The 15,561-nt window shown below is 45.9% G+C and overlaps 1 protein-coding gene and 2 non-coding genes across 3 annotated transcripts; all 3 read right to left on the reverse strand.

Annotated features, from left to right (window-relative positions):
• Window positions 1-5,590: 5,590 nt before the first annotated feature.
• On the reverse strand, window positions 5,591-5,725 carry LOC127043364 (small nucleolar RNA SNORA31). The gene has a single exon (XR_007772225.1). It is a non-coding gene; the product is annotated as a small nucleolar RNA SNORA31 (small nucleolar RNA).
• Window positions 5,726-6,597: 872 nt separating this feature from the next.
• TPT1 (tumor protein, translationally-controlled 1) lies at window positions 6,598-12,435 on the reverse strand. Its single transcript, XM_050951964.1, has 6 exons — window positions 12,301-12,435; window positions 11,839-11,912; window positions 10,772-10,959; window positions 9,057-9,162; window positions 8,349-8,465; window positions 6,598-6,813 (listed from the first exon to the last, which is right to left on the reverse strand). Exons 1-6 carry the CDS (start codon window positions 12,326-12,328, stop codon window positions 6,811-6,813), a joined length of 516 nt encoding a protein of 171 aa, XP_050807921.1. The 5' UTR covers window positions 12,329-12,435; the 3' UTR covers window positions 6,598-6,810.
• LOC127043363 (small nucleolar RNA SNORA31) lies at window positions 6,874-7,005 on the reverse strand. Its single transcript, XR_007772224.1, has one exon. It is a non-coding gene; the product is annotated as a small nucleolar RNA SNORA31 (small nucleolar RNA).
• Window positions 12,436-15,561: the final 3,126 nt, after the last annotated feature.

Raw genomic sequence — 15,561 nt, forward strand, 5'->3', positions numbered from 1 at the left:
CTAACCTAGTGCTCACTGTTCATATGGGGTAGGAGTTTGCAACGCTCTTTAGTGTCCACCTCACTCTCTGCCCAGTTAAGTCAATAGTACTTCAGTAGTAGCAGTCAGGCCAATGCTGAGCGTTTTTGACAAGTGCCACACATTTTTTGGGCTTAGATCACTTTCTTCTGAGCATTTCTTGTGTCACTTAAGCTTTTTGTTTTTTGCTCACAGAACACTCTAAATGGAAGCATCTGACTCCACTATCAGTGATGAGAGCCACAGAAGCATCAGGATAGCTGCAAGCTGGGCTTGCATATAACAAGACCAGCCACAGCACAGCACAAGTCTCAAAGCTGTGTGCTGCCAGGCTTGGGTGCAATTTGACATAGGGGCTGGGTAAGCAAGATGAGCAAGTTTTCAATCAGGGCTTGTCAAGTTGAAAATCCAGTGAAAATTAAATTGAGACTAATTTACCAAGATTTTTTACCCAGACCTGCAGGGATTTTTTTCTTCTTCTATTGAAACATTTACATCCTGGGTAGAAAGAAAGGCTTAAATGCACATATCCTATTGTAAGGTATCATGGATGCTGGCTTATTTGATGGCTAGTGTAGGATTAAGAACCCGTTTATAGATTCCAGGCACATCTCACAGGACCTCTTAAAATCTGTAATGTGTAGAGCCTCAGTCTACACTGACAGGAGGGCTTTTTCCCCATTAGCACAGGAACACCCCCTCCCCAAACAACCTTAGCTATGTCAACAGAAGTCCTCTCTCCTGGCCATAGCTCCCAGCGTAGATGCAGTTATGTTAATGAAGGGTGTAGTTGTTTCACAGCCTGACTGATGCAGGTGCAGCTATGCTGATATAATTTTTCAGTATAGACCAGGCCACAGGACAGTCAAGCCTAATCAACTGAAGTCCAATGCATGGTCAAGTGTATTAATTAAATCCCCGTGTAGATGCTCTCATTCAGGAGTCAACGAGCCTCAGCGCATTGTTACAGGGAACTATCACAAGCTGTGATGTACCTCAACCACTGCATTAAATGCCTCAGTACCAACTAGGCACATGAAACCAGACACTCACTATGCTTTCAAGGGAATTCACCCAGAAAAAATAATACCCCCACCCCCGCAAAAAAAAAATCCTGTCACCTGTGGGCACTTTTTACAAGGTAAACAAACTGGCCTGGCTCACTAGGGGCTTTCCCTACAGAAGTGGTGACCCTAGTTTGAGAAACACTGAGCTAGCAGGTGCTGTGGCATTTGGATCTTAATCAGCTGAGTAATGTATCTGAGACCATCAATTTTTCAGTGGCACTTGGATTTTAACTGACTGAAGCACTAAATGCTAAAGGAACTGCAAAGCACTGAGCAAAATTTGTAGGGCTGGGAGATGAGTGAAACAACACTATCAATTGGTAGTTAGCATTGAGTTAAGACAAAGGCCTGGTCTACACTACTCGAAACCGATTTTAGCAGCGTTAAACCGATTTAACGCTGTACCCATCCACACTACGAGGCCCTTTATATCAATATAAAGGGCTCTTTAAATCGGTTTCTGTACTCCTCCCCGCCGAGAGGAGTAGCGCTAAAACCGGTATTACCATATCGGATTAGGGTTAGTGTGGCCACAAATTGGCCGCTGGGCGGTATCCCACAGTGCACCGTGACCACTCTGGACAGCAATCTCAGCTTGGATGCAGTGGCCAGGTAAACAGGAAAAGCCCCACAAAATTTTGATTTTCATTTCCTGTTTGCCCAGCGTGGAGCTCTGATCAGCATGGGTGGTAATGCAGTCCCAAATCCAAAAAGAGCTCCAGCATGGACCGTACGGGAGATACTGAATCTGATTGCTGTATAGGGAGACAAATCTCTTCTATCAAAGCTCCATTACAGAAGACGAAATGCCAAAGCGTTTGAAAAAAAAAATCTCCAGGCTACACAGTGCTGCGTGACAAGTCTGACGGGAAGCCAGAGACTCAAATGGATGCTCATGGAGGGAGGGGATACTGAGGACTCCAGCTATCCCACAGTCCCCAGTAGTCTCCAAAAAGTATTTGCATTCTTGGCTGAGCTCCCAATGCCTGTAGGTTCAAACACATTGTCCAGCATGGTTCAGGGAATAGCTCGTCAATTTACCCACCCCCCACGTGAAAGAAAAGGGAAAGAAATCATTTCTTGACTTCTTTCAATGTCACCCTATGTCTACTGAATGCTGCTGGTAGACGCGATGCTGCAGCAGAAGTATCCGCTCCTCTTCCCTCCCTGGTGACAGACAGTGCAGTAGGACTGGTAACCGTGCTTCTTATCAAACCATGAGTGCTCCTGGCTGGCTTCAGATGATGCTGGCTGGGGGTGCCTGGGAGAAAATTGGAATGACTCCATCATTCCCAGTAGATGGCACAGAATGGCTGGTAACCATCTTCATCATAGCAATTGGGGGCTGAGCTTCAATCAGCCCCCTCCCTTTCATGTGAAAAGAAAAGATTCTGTACTGCCTGGCCTATCATAGCAGTGGGATGCTGGGCTCCTCTCCCCCACACTGCTTAATGTCCTGCCTGGACTATCATAGCACCGGGAGGCTGCCTCCCCCTCATTTTATGTCACAAAAAACTCAGTGTTTCTTATTCCTGCATTCTTTATTACTTCATGACACAAATGGGGGGCAGGGGGGGGACACTGCCACGGTAGCCCAGGAAGGTTGGGGGAGAAGGAAAGCAACGGGTGGGGTTGTTGCAGGGGCACCCCCCGTGAATGGCATGTAGCTCATCATTTCTGCAGGATCTGACACAGAGCAGCTGTACTCTCTGATACACTGCTTCTCTAGTACATTTGCCCCATATTCTAGGCAGGACTATTTTTAGAAACCATAAAGGAGGGATTGACTTGGGGAGTCAATCTCAGTTTTGCTTTTGCACCCCTAGTCAATCTCAGCCAGGGGCACCCATGATAGCAGCAGACAGCACAGAAGGACAGATAACTGTCATCTCATTGCCAAATTACACTGGTAGCAGATAGTACAGAACAACTGGTAACCATCTCTGCTATCATGCAAAAGCAAATGAATGCTGCTGTGTAGCGCTGGAGTATCACCTCTGTCCGAGGCATCCAGTACACATATGGTGACTGTAAAAAAAAAAAAAGAGTTGAACGGGCTCCATGGCTGCCGTGCTATGGCATCTGCTAGGGCAAGCCAGGGAAAAAGGGCATGACATGATTGTCTGCTGTTGCTTTCCCGGAGGAAGGAATGACTGATGACATTTACCCCGCAACAATGATTTTTGCCCCATCAGCCACTGGGATCTCAACCCAGAATTCTAAGGGGCGGTGGAGACTGCAGGAACTATGGGATAGCTACGGAATAGCTACCCACAGTGCAACGCTCCAGAAATCGAAGCTAGCCTCGGACCATGGATGCACATCACCGAATTAATGTGCTTAGGGTGGCTGCATGCACTTGACTTTATACAATCTGTTTTATAAAACCGGTTTATATAAAATCAGAATAATCCCATAGTGCAGACGTACCCAAAGAGAGACAGCTGTGGTAGAAAGCAGTTAGGCTGCTTAGAGAAATGCAAGCTACTCATTGAAAGGGAGAAAATAAAGGAACTCTTAGTTTATGCACAACACGTATCAGGTGGCACATGACTAGGATTCATCACAAAATTTGGTTGAGTGGTTGGGTCATTAGTTATCCTGGCCCAGGCCAGGCACTGACAGAGTGCAATGTGAACAGTGATCCATGCCCTGCCCCCACAGCACTGAGGAATATCAGGAAGACATGATGCTGACACTACATATACAGCAGTTTAATTATTCCCCCCCCCCCCTCACATCTCATGATGTAAAGAGGGTTAAGATAAAGGGAGGGGAAGGGACATAGTTTCAGGCTCTACATGAATCACAGACCTCTAATCATTCAGTCCAAATTGCTTTGAATTTTTTGGGCATTCACCTTCTGCAGCATGCCAGGGTTTGCTTGCTGCAAGTCATCAGCTGTATCACAGAGCCAGGCAGCAGTGCTTGGTGGGGATTGACATCCATTTTTTTGCATTAATTTTTTAGTGACCAAAGCTGGACAATGGAGCCATTCTTAGGCCTATAGCCAAGAATAAAACTTAAGTTGGGGAGGGTGTGGCTATGACTGCATGGCTGATAATGCATTTTTTTAACTAACATACAAGCACAAGGAAATAGGATTTCAGTTCAGCTGCTCAACCCTCTTTTATTTGAACTTTTGATACAGACTTGGAGGAAAAACCCCTTCAATCAAGGGCTCATATTGTCTAAGGAATCCTCCACCAAAGCATCACACTTGCTATCTCTTATTTTAGAACAGGACCAAAGATGTGTGTGTACGCAGGAGGGGGTAACTGGGTTAGTCTGTATCCACAAAAACGATGAGGAATCTGGTGACACCTTAAAGACTAACATTTATTTGGGCATAAGCTTTTGTGGGTAAAAATCCCACTTCAGATTCAGCTGAAGAAGTGGGTTTTTTACCCACAAAAGCTTATGCCCAAATAAATGTTAGTCTTTAAGGTGTCACCAGATTCCTCATTTTTTAAGCAGTTTAGACTGAACGTACACTAAAGCTACACTGTGGGAGTCTGCACTTGGTGGTAAATCATACACCCATTGTAATTATAGAAACCCATGCTGTTATAAAGGTGATTTATAGCAGATGAGATTAGTCCTCATCCTGAGCTGCAATAAACTATGAACTTTTATACTTAGTGTATCCACATGAGGGAGCTGCTGCTTCACATAGTGGGTATATCTGAAGCTGCAACCCTTTCAAGGCTAGACAAGCCCTTGGGCTTTCATTTTTCAATCACTGAGGTCACTTAATCTGACTACATGCTAAGTAGGGAAGACAGCCAAAAGAAATGTGAATGGCTAAGGGGGAGTAGTTGGCTATAGACATTACATGAAGCCTTAGGAAGTCTTTCTGTAGGATCCACCCCAGCTGTACTGGGCATCTTGGGTACATAAACTAGAAAATAGGTAGAGCTTGAAGAGGTCTGTCACCCAGCCCAATACAACAGCTGCTCCAATGAGGACAAATTAAAGCCACCCACTGCAGAAGGGAAAGAGACAAGAAGCCCCTGGCAGTGCATGGGACTAGCATCTCATTGCTTCTCTCCCTGAAAGGGCTGAGACAGTGTCAAGGAAGAACATAATTTTGCAGTGTGGGGGAAGGGTAAAAGTCTAAGGTAACTGCCTTCCCCCAGGAATAAAGCTGGTGATTGTAGGCTAGATTGAGAGGGGAGAGCAATGAGATGGGACAATGCTAAACTAGAAGCTGAATGCATAACTACAAGATTGCCACTTACAGACTAAAGTAAAGTAATTTACTTTTGTTGACAACCATAAGTCCATCTTGGGTAAAAGATTAAATCTTATTTCCATCACTGTTTACTGTAACAGCTCTATTCTGATCTAACAGCTACCTGCTCTGAAACACCCTAAACTGATCACATGTAGCAGAAACCCTTTGAAGAGGCTATTGTGATTGGAAAGGTATACCCAGTCCTTCCACCTACTGCCAAGCTTGTTAATGTCAAGCTATTTTAGTTTAACAGTAATCACTCTAGGCTAACTATATTCCTTTATTCAATCTGGACTGCCACAGGATGACAGGCAGAAAGCGCAAGGAACTGTTTTACTCTTGCATCCTAGTGAGGACCAGAGAAGCAATGGTCACATGCTCCAGGTCTGTCAAGTAGATGCATTGTTAGTAACAATCCTCCACCAAGGACTAACATCCAAATAAAAGCTGGGTACAGTATTGAAGGGGTTGTAAGGTATAACCCCAGCCCTGCATTCTTTACCCAAGTAGCAAGGTGATCTCTATTAGCTTTCTTCAACACTTATTTTCCTGTCAAAACCTACTTCATTTTTCATTGGGAATATTTTAGCTAATTCAAGTATATTCAGTGTCCCACCTATTAAGCCAGTTGTAAATCTACTTAATCCTATCACTGATCACTTACGCACTGCTGCTCCAAGTGAGAATACTGCTCCATGGTTCGGTGGTACCTGTAGACAGTCTATAAAGCAACACTAATTTTATATTAGCTGCATTCCCACAACCTCCCCTGTACACACATGCACTAGCTCAACATCTGCATTCTGGTGTTGTTACCGAGATCTTCCCCCCCTGCTTTAAGCTTGCTGTGCACGGTAAAGAAACCAAATATTCTTGCCTGATAAAGAAGCTCAGCCAATACTCCATATTAATAGTTTTAAATTCAGTTTTGTTTTATTTGGTTTTGGTATCTCTTCCAGAGAGTTAATTACTTCAGTTTGTAGAACTGTGAGAGATGCAGAAGGTCCACTTCATTATGATGGCACTTCTTTGGACATTTCCCTTAGTCACCTCAGACTGCTAGGCAGGCAGAAGTTTAGGAGCCTGCGCTCGCATTCCAGTGTCTCAAGTAGTGACTTGCATGAAGTCTATCTGAAGACAGTCTTAAGTTGCAGTGTACTAGGATCAGGCTATATTACCAACAAGTATAAAGGTCCTTGGGCACAAGACTTGCAGCAAGCTTACGGTAGGAGTTCAGCGTAACAAACACATTAGACCAACAGGCATTACCTAGAATGGGTTTAATGAGTTTTATTTTAGACAACCTACATGACAAGTTTTTTTTAAAACAATGCCTCCACTCCAAATCAGGGTCAAAAATAAGTGAATAAAGCTCAAGATGGTATCAGTCCAGTTGGCAGACACTGCTGAGTCCTGGTGTTGTGTTGATGAGGAAAGAGTAGCAGCAAGTTATGATGACAGGTGATCCAAAATAGTTGCTCTGTTTTGTTACTGTAACAAGAATACAACGGTTATTTCAGGTTCAGCTGAGCAATAGTGTCTCTAAACTCTTCATATGTTCCCCAATTCAATCTGAGCTGCCACATGACCAGGCAGGCAGAAAGCACAAGGAAGTTGCTTTCGCATCACAGTGCAAACCCAGGAGCAGCAGGAGAATTGCTCACGGTCTATCAGAGGATGCATAACATTTCTACAAGCTTTCAGAGCTACTGATGGTCTGAGCTTTCTAAAGATACCAAACAACAGTGGCCACCTAGATTTCTCCCCGCATCTCCACTGCTGGCATGACAAAGTGACTGGATTCATCTTATGCCACCTCCTGAATACAAGTTCAGGTTCACAGGGGACAAGACTGATTATGCTTTACAGAATATGGTACAAATCTGATAAAGTCAAGAGGAGTGTGTGACAGTTTCAAGGTAGAGCATTCCAAGAGAACAAAAACCATTTCCTGCTAGCCTCCTCTGGAATCAATAGTGTTAGACCTTTAGTGCACTGGTAGATTGGGAAAGTGATGCACAAAAGTTTCTGCTCAGCCCAAGTGGGGAAGATATTCCCCTAGTTCACTACTTTATTCTAACAGTGTGAAAACTACATGTCCCTGAGAAATCAGAGCTGCAGGAGTTAACAGGCATAGTTAGCGCTGTATGAAATTTGTAGGATCTCCTGTAAGAGTAGGAAAAAAAATTAGCTGGCCACCTTTAAACTCTTGCATACCAGAAAATTTACTTTAGTGCAAGTTTAGTGCCTTGCACCTGGTTTTCCTGGATGAATATTGTTCACAGCCACTTTAACTGCAGTACTGGCCCCATCAAAGTAATTTAAAGGAAGGGATTTGCTGTGGCTGATTATAATCAAATACTAACTTCACTGTAGGATCAAATTAATTCCATCCTGGATACTTGGCACTTCTAGAACCTGAAGTCATTTAACCTGCTTTAGCCGAGTTGTGTAATTCACTAAAGTTGAGGCCAATTGAATTTGAAGGGAAGGTGTGAGCCAAGCTGTACAGTTAAGAGTATAATGGGGGCTGCAGCAATCTAGAGTTTATGTACCGGAATGTAACCCAAGAAAGATCACCACCTGCATTAGAGGTTTTATTTTTTCTTAAATACTGCCCTAGTACGTTAGGCAAGAACCACTATGATTACCAGAGGAAAGGATGGACTCTATGGTGAGCACCACACCATGAAATATATCACCACTGATCTGATTTGGTCTCTGTAGTGGGACCACATCTTTGATAGATGCCTTCCAGTACTGTTTCAGTTTAATGCCAGAAGGGACTATTGGCTAGATAGTCTGACCTATGTATCAGAGGCTATTATATGTCACCAGCTATCCACCAATATGGAGCCTGATAATCAGTGCTGTCACATCGACATTTTGACAGGTGATTCTAGTTCCAAAGCAACTCTGAATTAGTAACTTGCAACACTTATATTGCAACAGTGGACATTTTATACACCAAGGAAGTTAGCCACATGCTTAAATACGTTAATGTGACTCAAGAACTCAGTACTTACACACTTCTCAGTTTCTAAACCATCCTTAAAGAAAATCATATATGGAGTTACTCCATCCTCACGGAAGTCCAGGAGAGCCACCATGCCATCTGGATTCATGTTCTCACCTACAAAGAACTTTGAAAAAGAACTGGTGTTACTACAATTATGAATGTACTATGAAGTAAAGACTAACTATGAGTAACCAAAATACTCTGTGGACAGTGTTTGGGGGGGAACAAAAAACCGTCATCCAGATCTAGAAAGTTTAGGCAAGTGCCATCAACTTCTAATAATCTAAGCCCATTTTGGACGAGTTTTAACTCTTATGATTAGAGCCTTCCAAATAAGTCAATGCAGTATGACTTTTAAAGCCTGTTTCAAGACTTCCACTGCATGTTCAACAGCTGGGCAAAGCTGTGATACTCAGACTGGTCAACTGTACTATTTCTATTCAGAGCCTTTAGGCAGTGAAAGTCAAGAGTCAGGTCAACTCCATTCTGTTGCTGCTCAGGAAAGCTATGAGCAAGCACCACATTCGAGCCATTTATAAAGTATGACTAGACAGCCTGGAAAAAGGTAGATTGAAGGCCCCCTTCCCCCCCAATCACCACACCTGCAGTAGTCAAGAGGTTCAGAGTCTATAAGGTATCTGCAACAGTAGGACAAATCTCAGTTATATCCCTTTGTTTTATACCACAAAAATAGTATAAAGCTATTGAAGTTTACCTGGTAATTTTTGAAGTTCGCAAGGATGTGTTTGACTTGTTCTGCAGCCCCTGTCATGAAAGGCTTTACTCTGTCTGGCTTGTGTTCCTCAAGTCTGGCTTTGATTCTAAAAAGAGAGATTCTAGTTAAGAGCTTGTTTTCTAACAAACATCAAAGATGTTCAGCAGACTGGGGTCACTTCATGCCAAAGGTGAAGTAGTTGGCTTGCTGTTGCTGAACCAGCATTCCTAATACAGGTCTGTCGCAACTTACGTACATTTAACATGCACAATTTCAACTTTACATGTATGGCTGGAGTCGGGGGGCACGGCCTCAAGATTTAAGGGTCCTGGGGCACGAGTCCCAGGGCCTTTAAATCACCCAGAGGGCTCCCAGCTGCAGAGGTGGCTGGTAGCTCCTGTGGCGAACTAAAGGGCCCGAGACTCCAGCCACCATGGAGCTCACCAGCCCAGCTGCCAAAGCTGCGGACAGGATTTAAAAGGCTTGGGGATATAATTTTGACAATACACGGTTTTCACTTTACATGATAACCGTGGAATGGAACCCCTGCCTAAGATAGACTTGCCTGTACTCCCAGCAACCTGACTGTTGACATCTGCAATGCAAAATGCTCTGGCTGCTAAAAAAAGGCTACTAACAGTACTTTCATGGATGTGTGGAGAGTAGGCAGAGTTCCACAGCAGCAAGAGCACTGTTCCAAGCCAAAAAATATAAATATAAGGCCCAAGATGGGACTCCCAAGTTGGAGGGAGCACCTTTCACTTGGAGGGAAGAAAGCTATGAGTCTGAATGCTGGACAGTTGGATAATTAGATCAGAATTCTATTCACATGCATAATTTTAGGTAATGAAACTTTTTGGTGTTGTGTCAAATTAAACAGCTTCCTGGAAATCTAGCTTATAATTTATAACACACAAGCATTTACCTACAAATATTCTAGCTTTACACTAGTTCTAGAATGCCTCTAATCTAAGGCAATGAGGCCTAATAAATGTTAGTGCATCAAGCCTTACTGTGTGGGGTAGAGGAAACATTCCTGTTTTACACAAAGCCTGCAACGCTCAATCGAACAGGAAGGCAAGGGTAAGACCTACACCACATGAACAAGTCCCGTACCTAAACCCACATCCAGACTACCCACCGTATCGGCGGGTTAAAATCGATTGATCGGGGATCGATATATCGTGTCTAATCTAGACGCGATATATCAATCCCCGAGCACGCTTATATCAATTCCGGAACTCCATCAACCCCAACGGAGTTCCGGAATCGACACGGAGAGCCACGGACATCGATCCCGCGCCGTCTGGACGAGTGAGTAATTCGATCTTAGATATTCGACTTCAGCTACGTTGTTCACGTAGCTGAAGTTGCGTATCTAAGATCGATTTTCCTCCCCTAGTCTGGGCCAGCCCTTAGTTAAGACCATTGTCAGAAGTGCTCCCCTATACTCAATCCTCATGAGCCTGAAATGATGGCAAACTACTGGAGCACTAACAATGAGGAGTCCTTGTGGCACCTTAGAGACCAAAATTTATTTTGGCACACGCTTTTGTGGGCTAAAATACTCTTAATCAAATACACTGAAAGTTATTAAAGTGTCAAACTGACCACACCACATATCAGCATCTATCATGACTCACACTTGCTTTTGGGAATATGCCACCTAAGGAGGTGACATTCATGATGCACCATTCACTGGTGAATTCACTTACGCTTTCATGTAGTCCTTGATATACTTCTTGTAGGACTCTTTTGTAAAGCTAGTTTCCTGAAGATGGTGATTCATTACTATATCGACACCAGTGATAACTGTGGGATCTGTTCCTTCTTCAACAGCTTCAGAGGAGGCATTGCCACCAATTAAAGCATCAGCAATCTGACCCTCTGTCCTGGTAACCATCTAGATTTAAAGAGAACCCCAAAAGCTTTAGAGAAAAGCTCCCCAGAATCAAATGATACTTACATTGTTTGGAAAAGCACTATCAACTCAGCTGTCAGTCAATTCAGGAACTGCTCATTTTAAAGCTAAAGTGGACTATAGAACTACCCCATTATTTCACAACAGCAGCACTGAATTCTTCGGCTGTCCTATCAGATAAGTAGGGCTAGAACTTCCATACAGATTAAAAATATTTGTCAGTACTAGTATACTATTTCTGTGCCAAGTCCTGATAAGAATAACACCACCAAAAGCTATAGACTATTCTCAGATATGTCAATCCTCTAGCTGGGGTAGTCTCAGACATGCCAGCCACCTCAGTGGTTTGCCTCCCTTTAGTCACGAGCAACAGATCAAGTTGTTAACCATTTCAGGAAAGGGCTAAAAACCATAGTTAACTGATCTGCTAAGCAGGAAGGACCAAAACAAGGTGAGCTACCTTCAACGGTGCTTGTCACCAAGTTAACCCTTTGCCTTTGTTACTCTAAGATGGGATACCCTGGTGAGGCCAACAGGGCTTGACCAGAGCTGCCTCACACCATAGCAGCTTTGCTCCTGAAACTGCCTATTGGCCCCAGCAGAACCGGGCAAGCAGCTGATGCTAGGGGCCGGCCCGATCAGTTACCAGCCAGCCTGGGTGGTTACACCCGCAGAGAGGCTGGGCCTCTGGGGAGCAATAGGCCAGATACGGGCCGGAGGCTGGGGCCAGAAGTAGCTCCGAGGCCTGCGTCCCGGGGAAGCGCTCGGGATCGGCGCGTGCCCCGGGCAGGGAGCAGCGTCCACGGCAGCTGCCGGGACACGTGTCCCCAGTCCCGGACAGGCCCTGCCCCAGTGACTCACCTTCCCCTCCACTTCCAAGCAGAGCCCGTCGGCGACCTCCCGGATGCTGTAGATATCGGAGAACATCTCATCCTCTGCGGGGAGAGCGCGGCGTCAACCCGGCTCCAGCCCCCCCGCGGCCCTGTCCCGCACCCCCCGGCTCCAGCCCAGCACACCCCTCCCGCCCGGCTCCAGCCCCCCCCCCGCGGCCCTGTCCCGCACCCCCCAGCTCCAGCCCAGTCCCCCCCCCCCGCGGCCCTGTCCCGCACCCCCCAGCTCCAGCCCAGCCCACCCCCCGCCAGGCTCCAGCCCCGCAACCCTCAGTCCGCTGCTCCTCCCCACGGCCCAGGCACCGCCCCCGGCCACTCCCAGGCGGGCCGCTCCCCTCCCCCGCCGCAGAGCTCCGCATTCCCCGCCCGGCCTGCTCGTGCTCCGGGCCCTGGCGGCCCGGCCCGCCCCGCCTCCGCCCGCCCCGGCGCTCACGGCTGATGCAGTCCCGGTAGATGATCATGGCGGCGGCGCTGCTGGGCGGCGGCGGGGGGGAAGGTGGGGCGGCGGCGCGGCTCGATCTCTGCGCGGCGAGCGACCCGAGAGCGGGAGGGAGCGAGGCGGAAAGGGCCGAGTCAGCGGCTTCCAGAGCTCATATAGCGGGCACGTCCCCGGCGCGTCACCAATCCCTGAGCTCTTCGAAGCGCCGAAAATAGTGACGTAGCACACACACCCTGCAGCGCGGCGCCACCTTGCGGCCAAATCGGAGGCGGCGGCTGCCTGGCGTTGGCTACAGCGAGCCGGGGAAGCGCCGCGCCGCACCGCACTGCGCCTGCGCGGCTCTCTGCCCCAGGGCGCCTCCAGGAGTGTTGCTGTCAGTGGCAGGGGGCAGAGTTGTCCCTGAGTTCAGTGAGCACGACTCAGCCCTGCCCCTCAGCGCTGCGCCCCGGGAAGGGACTCGGTGTTGGCACTGACAGCAGTGGTAGCCCTCCCAGCTGGGGCTGCAGCTGCACGCTGAGCACCAGAACAGCGAGGCGTCCCCTGGCACCTTAAAGACTAACAGCTTTATTTGGACATAAGCTTTCATGGGTAAAATCCCACTTCTTCAGATGCATGGAGTGAAAATTACAGATACAGGCATTGTTATGCTGCACCAGAGCAGCTGCAGCTAGCTGATGGCAGGTCAGAAACTGTCCAGTGGCAAGTCACATTTGACCCAAACCTACAAACTAAATATGTAATGAAAATAGTCACAATTTTTCATTGTTTCTTCCAGCCAGCTCCACTCTGCACCCAGAGCTACATGGGCCAGCCAATACATAGGCCCGGTGGACACCTATGTTAAGTCACAGCTAAGTCACTCAGAGCTGTGAAAAGTTTCGTGCCCAGTGCACTGTAGTTAGGTCAACCTACTCCCCACTGTAGATATAGTAGAATTCTTCTGTTGACCTAGGTGATGCCAGCCTCTCCAGGAGGTGGATTTACTATAGCAACAGAAAAATCTCCTCTGTTACAGTAGCAAGTTTCTGTGCTACAGATACATTGCTGCAGTGCTGCTGCTGTAGTGCTTGCACTGTAGACGTACCCACAAGGGAGTCGGTTTATATCTGCTAACAGGATGACCACAGACTCCTTTGCCTGCCCCTGGGCAATAATCTCGCCTCCCTCACTTTCTAGGGGGGCAGGCAGGGAATAAGAATTATTGCTGCTATTATTTATTTGTTAATATTGTTTGTTTATTTATACAATGTCACACCCCCAAAAGTCAGGTACTTGCCCTGAGGAGTTTACACTCAAGGACCACAGAGTAAGGAAAAAGCATTTTGCACTTAACTTTGCACTACACAAGTCACAAGACAGTGGAGAATTTTACTCCTTCTTTATAATGTAGTATGCAACTGGAAACGTTACATTTGTACACTGCATACGTGTTGTAGACCTGAGAAAGAGCTCTGTGTAGCTTGAAAGCTTGACCCTTTCACCAACAGATGCTGGGCCAGTAAAAGATATTACCTCACCTTCCTTGTCTCTCTAATATCCTGGGACCAACACGGCTACAACAACACTTCAAAAAACAATCAGATTAAAATGACAGGTGATAGATGACAGATAGTTATTTTCTTACTCGGTAAGAGATACATTTTTAAGACATCACATGATTCCCATTCAATTGCATCATGCACTGACAACAAAGAACAACTATAGCTGTGACTCTGTAGGGTCTGTTCCCTGGAAAGAAAGTGATGTGGGCCTTGAGTATAGGACTTGGGGACTCTGAGATGGAGATGAGTGAGTTGAAAGACACAAGGGGATATTGAGACTGCAACCCTGGAGGAGCAGGTGCAAATGAAACTATTTGTTGTTATACCAATATTGTACACTAGTGTTTTGGGTATGCAGAACTGATAAATGAAATTATTTTTAATTGTTCACTTTATTAATATAACTTCTGTTCACCATTCACTACACTTTGTCTACATTGTAACTTCTGTTCACTGTTTGCCATCCACTACACTTGTCTATATTGTAACTTCTGTTCACTGTTTGCCATATTGTAATTCAAACCCCATTTTAAAACGCTCACTCCATTTTGTAAAAGCTTCCTCCAACCTTCATTTTTGCAAACCCTGCTGTAATCTTATTAGTTTAGTTTAGATGTGTGAATGAGGCATGTATGAATGATGGAATCAACTTCCAGCCCCAGCCTGTCCTGATGAAATAGAGTTCAAACTGAAGATGCAGACAAGAGCCCTAACAAAGTAAGAAGAGTCCACCCTAAAAAGAAAAGGTGCAACAGAAGGAAGATCAAAGCCAGGTCCCAGGCTGAAAGTCACGCCTGCAGTTGACAGGTGATCAATCACCAAACCCAGAGGCAGCCTGACACAACAAGACCTATAGACTCTGGATTCAAACTAAAGCCTACAAAAAGGATGGATGAGATGGAAGACTTTGGAGGGTAATATTCTGCCGCCAACATGGAAGGACATCAGTGCATGCCCAACAGAGAGCCAGCTTGTCCTTGTGCCTGGCTTTCCTGGCCAGTTAGCCGCCACAAGCTACAAACCCAAGCTGCAAAATCAAGCCATGAACTTAAGCTATCTTCAGGACTGGTAACTATGCAGCAGCTGCAGAACATCTGATGGATGTGTGTGTGTGTGTGTGTATAGGTATTAGGTATAATGTGTGTGTATAAGGATTAAGATATTAGTTATTGGTCATAAATCAGATTGTTATCATAATAAATGTGGCATCTTTGTCTTGCCCCCTGAAAAGATCCTGCGTAGTTTTGTCTGTACAACAGGTAGAAGTGGGGGAGTTGAAGGGAGGGATTTTAAAATGTAGCACTTGTGAGAAAGCAATTAAAAATTTGAAGTCCAAAGTCCCAATTATCGCTAAGCACACTCAGTGTATAGTTACACAGGGCCCAGGATCCAGTCTGGGGAGGTACTGAGTGCTCTCAATTCACATGGAAGGTACTGGAAGTTGAGGGTGCAGAGCACCTCACAAGAATGATCCTGTGTCCCTAGAAACTCTTCTGTTCTCTACTGCTGAAACCCAGGGCTAAGAGAGTACTGTGACTTTGTAGCCCTGACTCTACACTGTACATAAAATTGAAACATTGTAGCCTTACTGGGCATTTCAAACTTTTTACAATGAGGAGTCTTCAGGAGGTAAGTGGCTCGGTTTTTCCAGGTGCTGAACTACATTAGTCAATGGAAATTGTGTGTGGTTAGCACCTCTGAAAATCAGACTACA

The sequence above is a fragment of the Gopherus flavomarginatus genome, chromosome 1, assembly GCF_025201925.1.
Source record: "Gopherus flavomarginatus isolate rGopFla2 chromosome 1, rGopFla2.mat.asm, whole genome shotgun sequence".
NCBI lineage: Eukaryota > Metazoa > Chordata > Testudines > Testudinidae > Gopherus > Gopherus flavomarginatus.

Coding starts and splice junctions, on each gene's coding strand:
- TPT1 (XM_050951964.1), bottom strand. CDS start 12,328: ATGATCATCTACCGGGACTGCATCAGCC. Junction 11,913..12,300: donor CTACCGGGACTGCATCAGCC/GTGAGCGCCGGG, acceptor CTCTCCCCGCAG/AGGATGAGATGTTCTCCGAT. Junction 8,466..9,056: donor CGAACTTCAAAAATTACCAG/GTAAACTTCAAT, acceptor TCTTTTTCAAAG/TTCTTTGTAGGTGAGAACAT.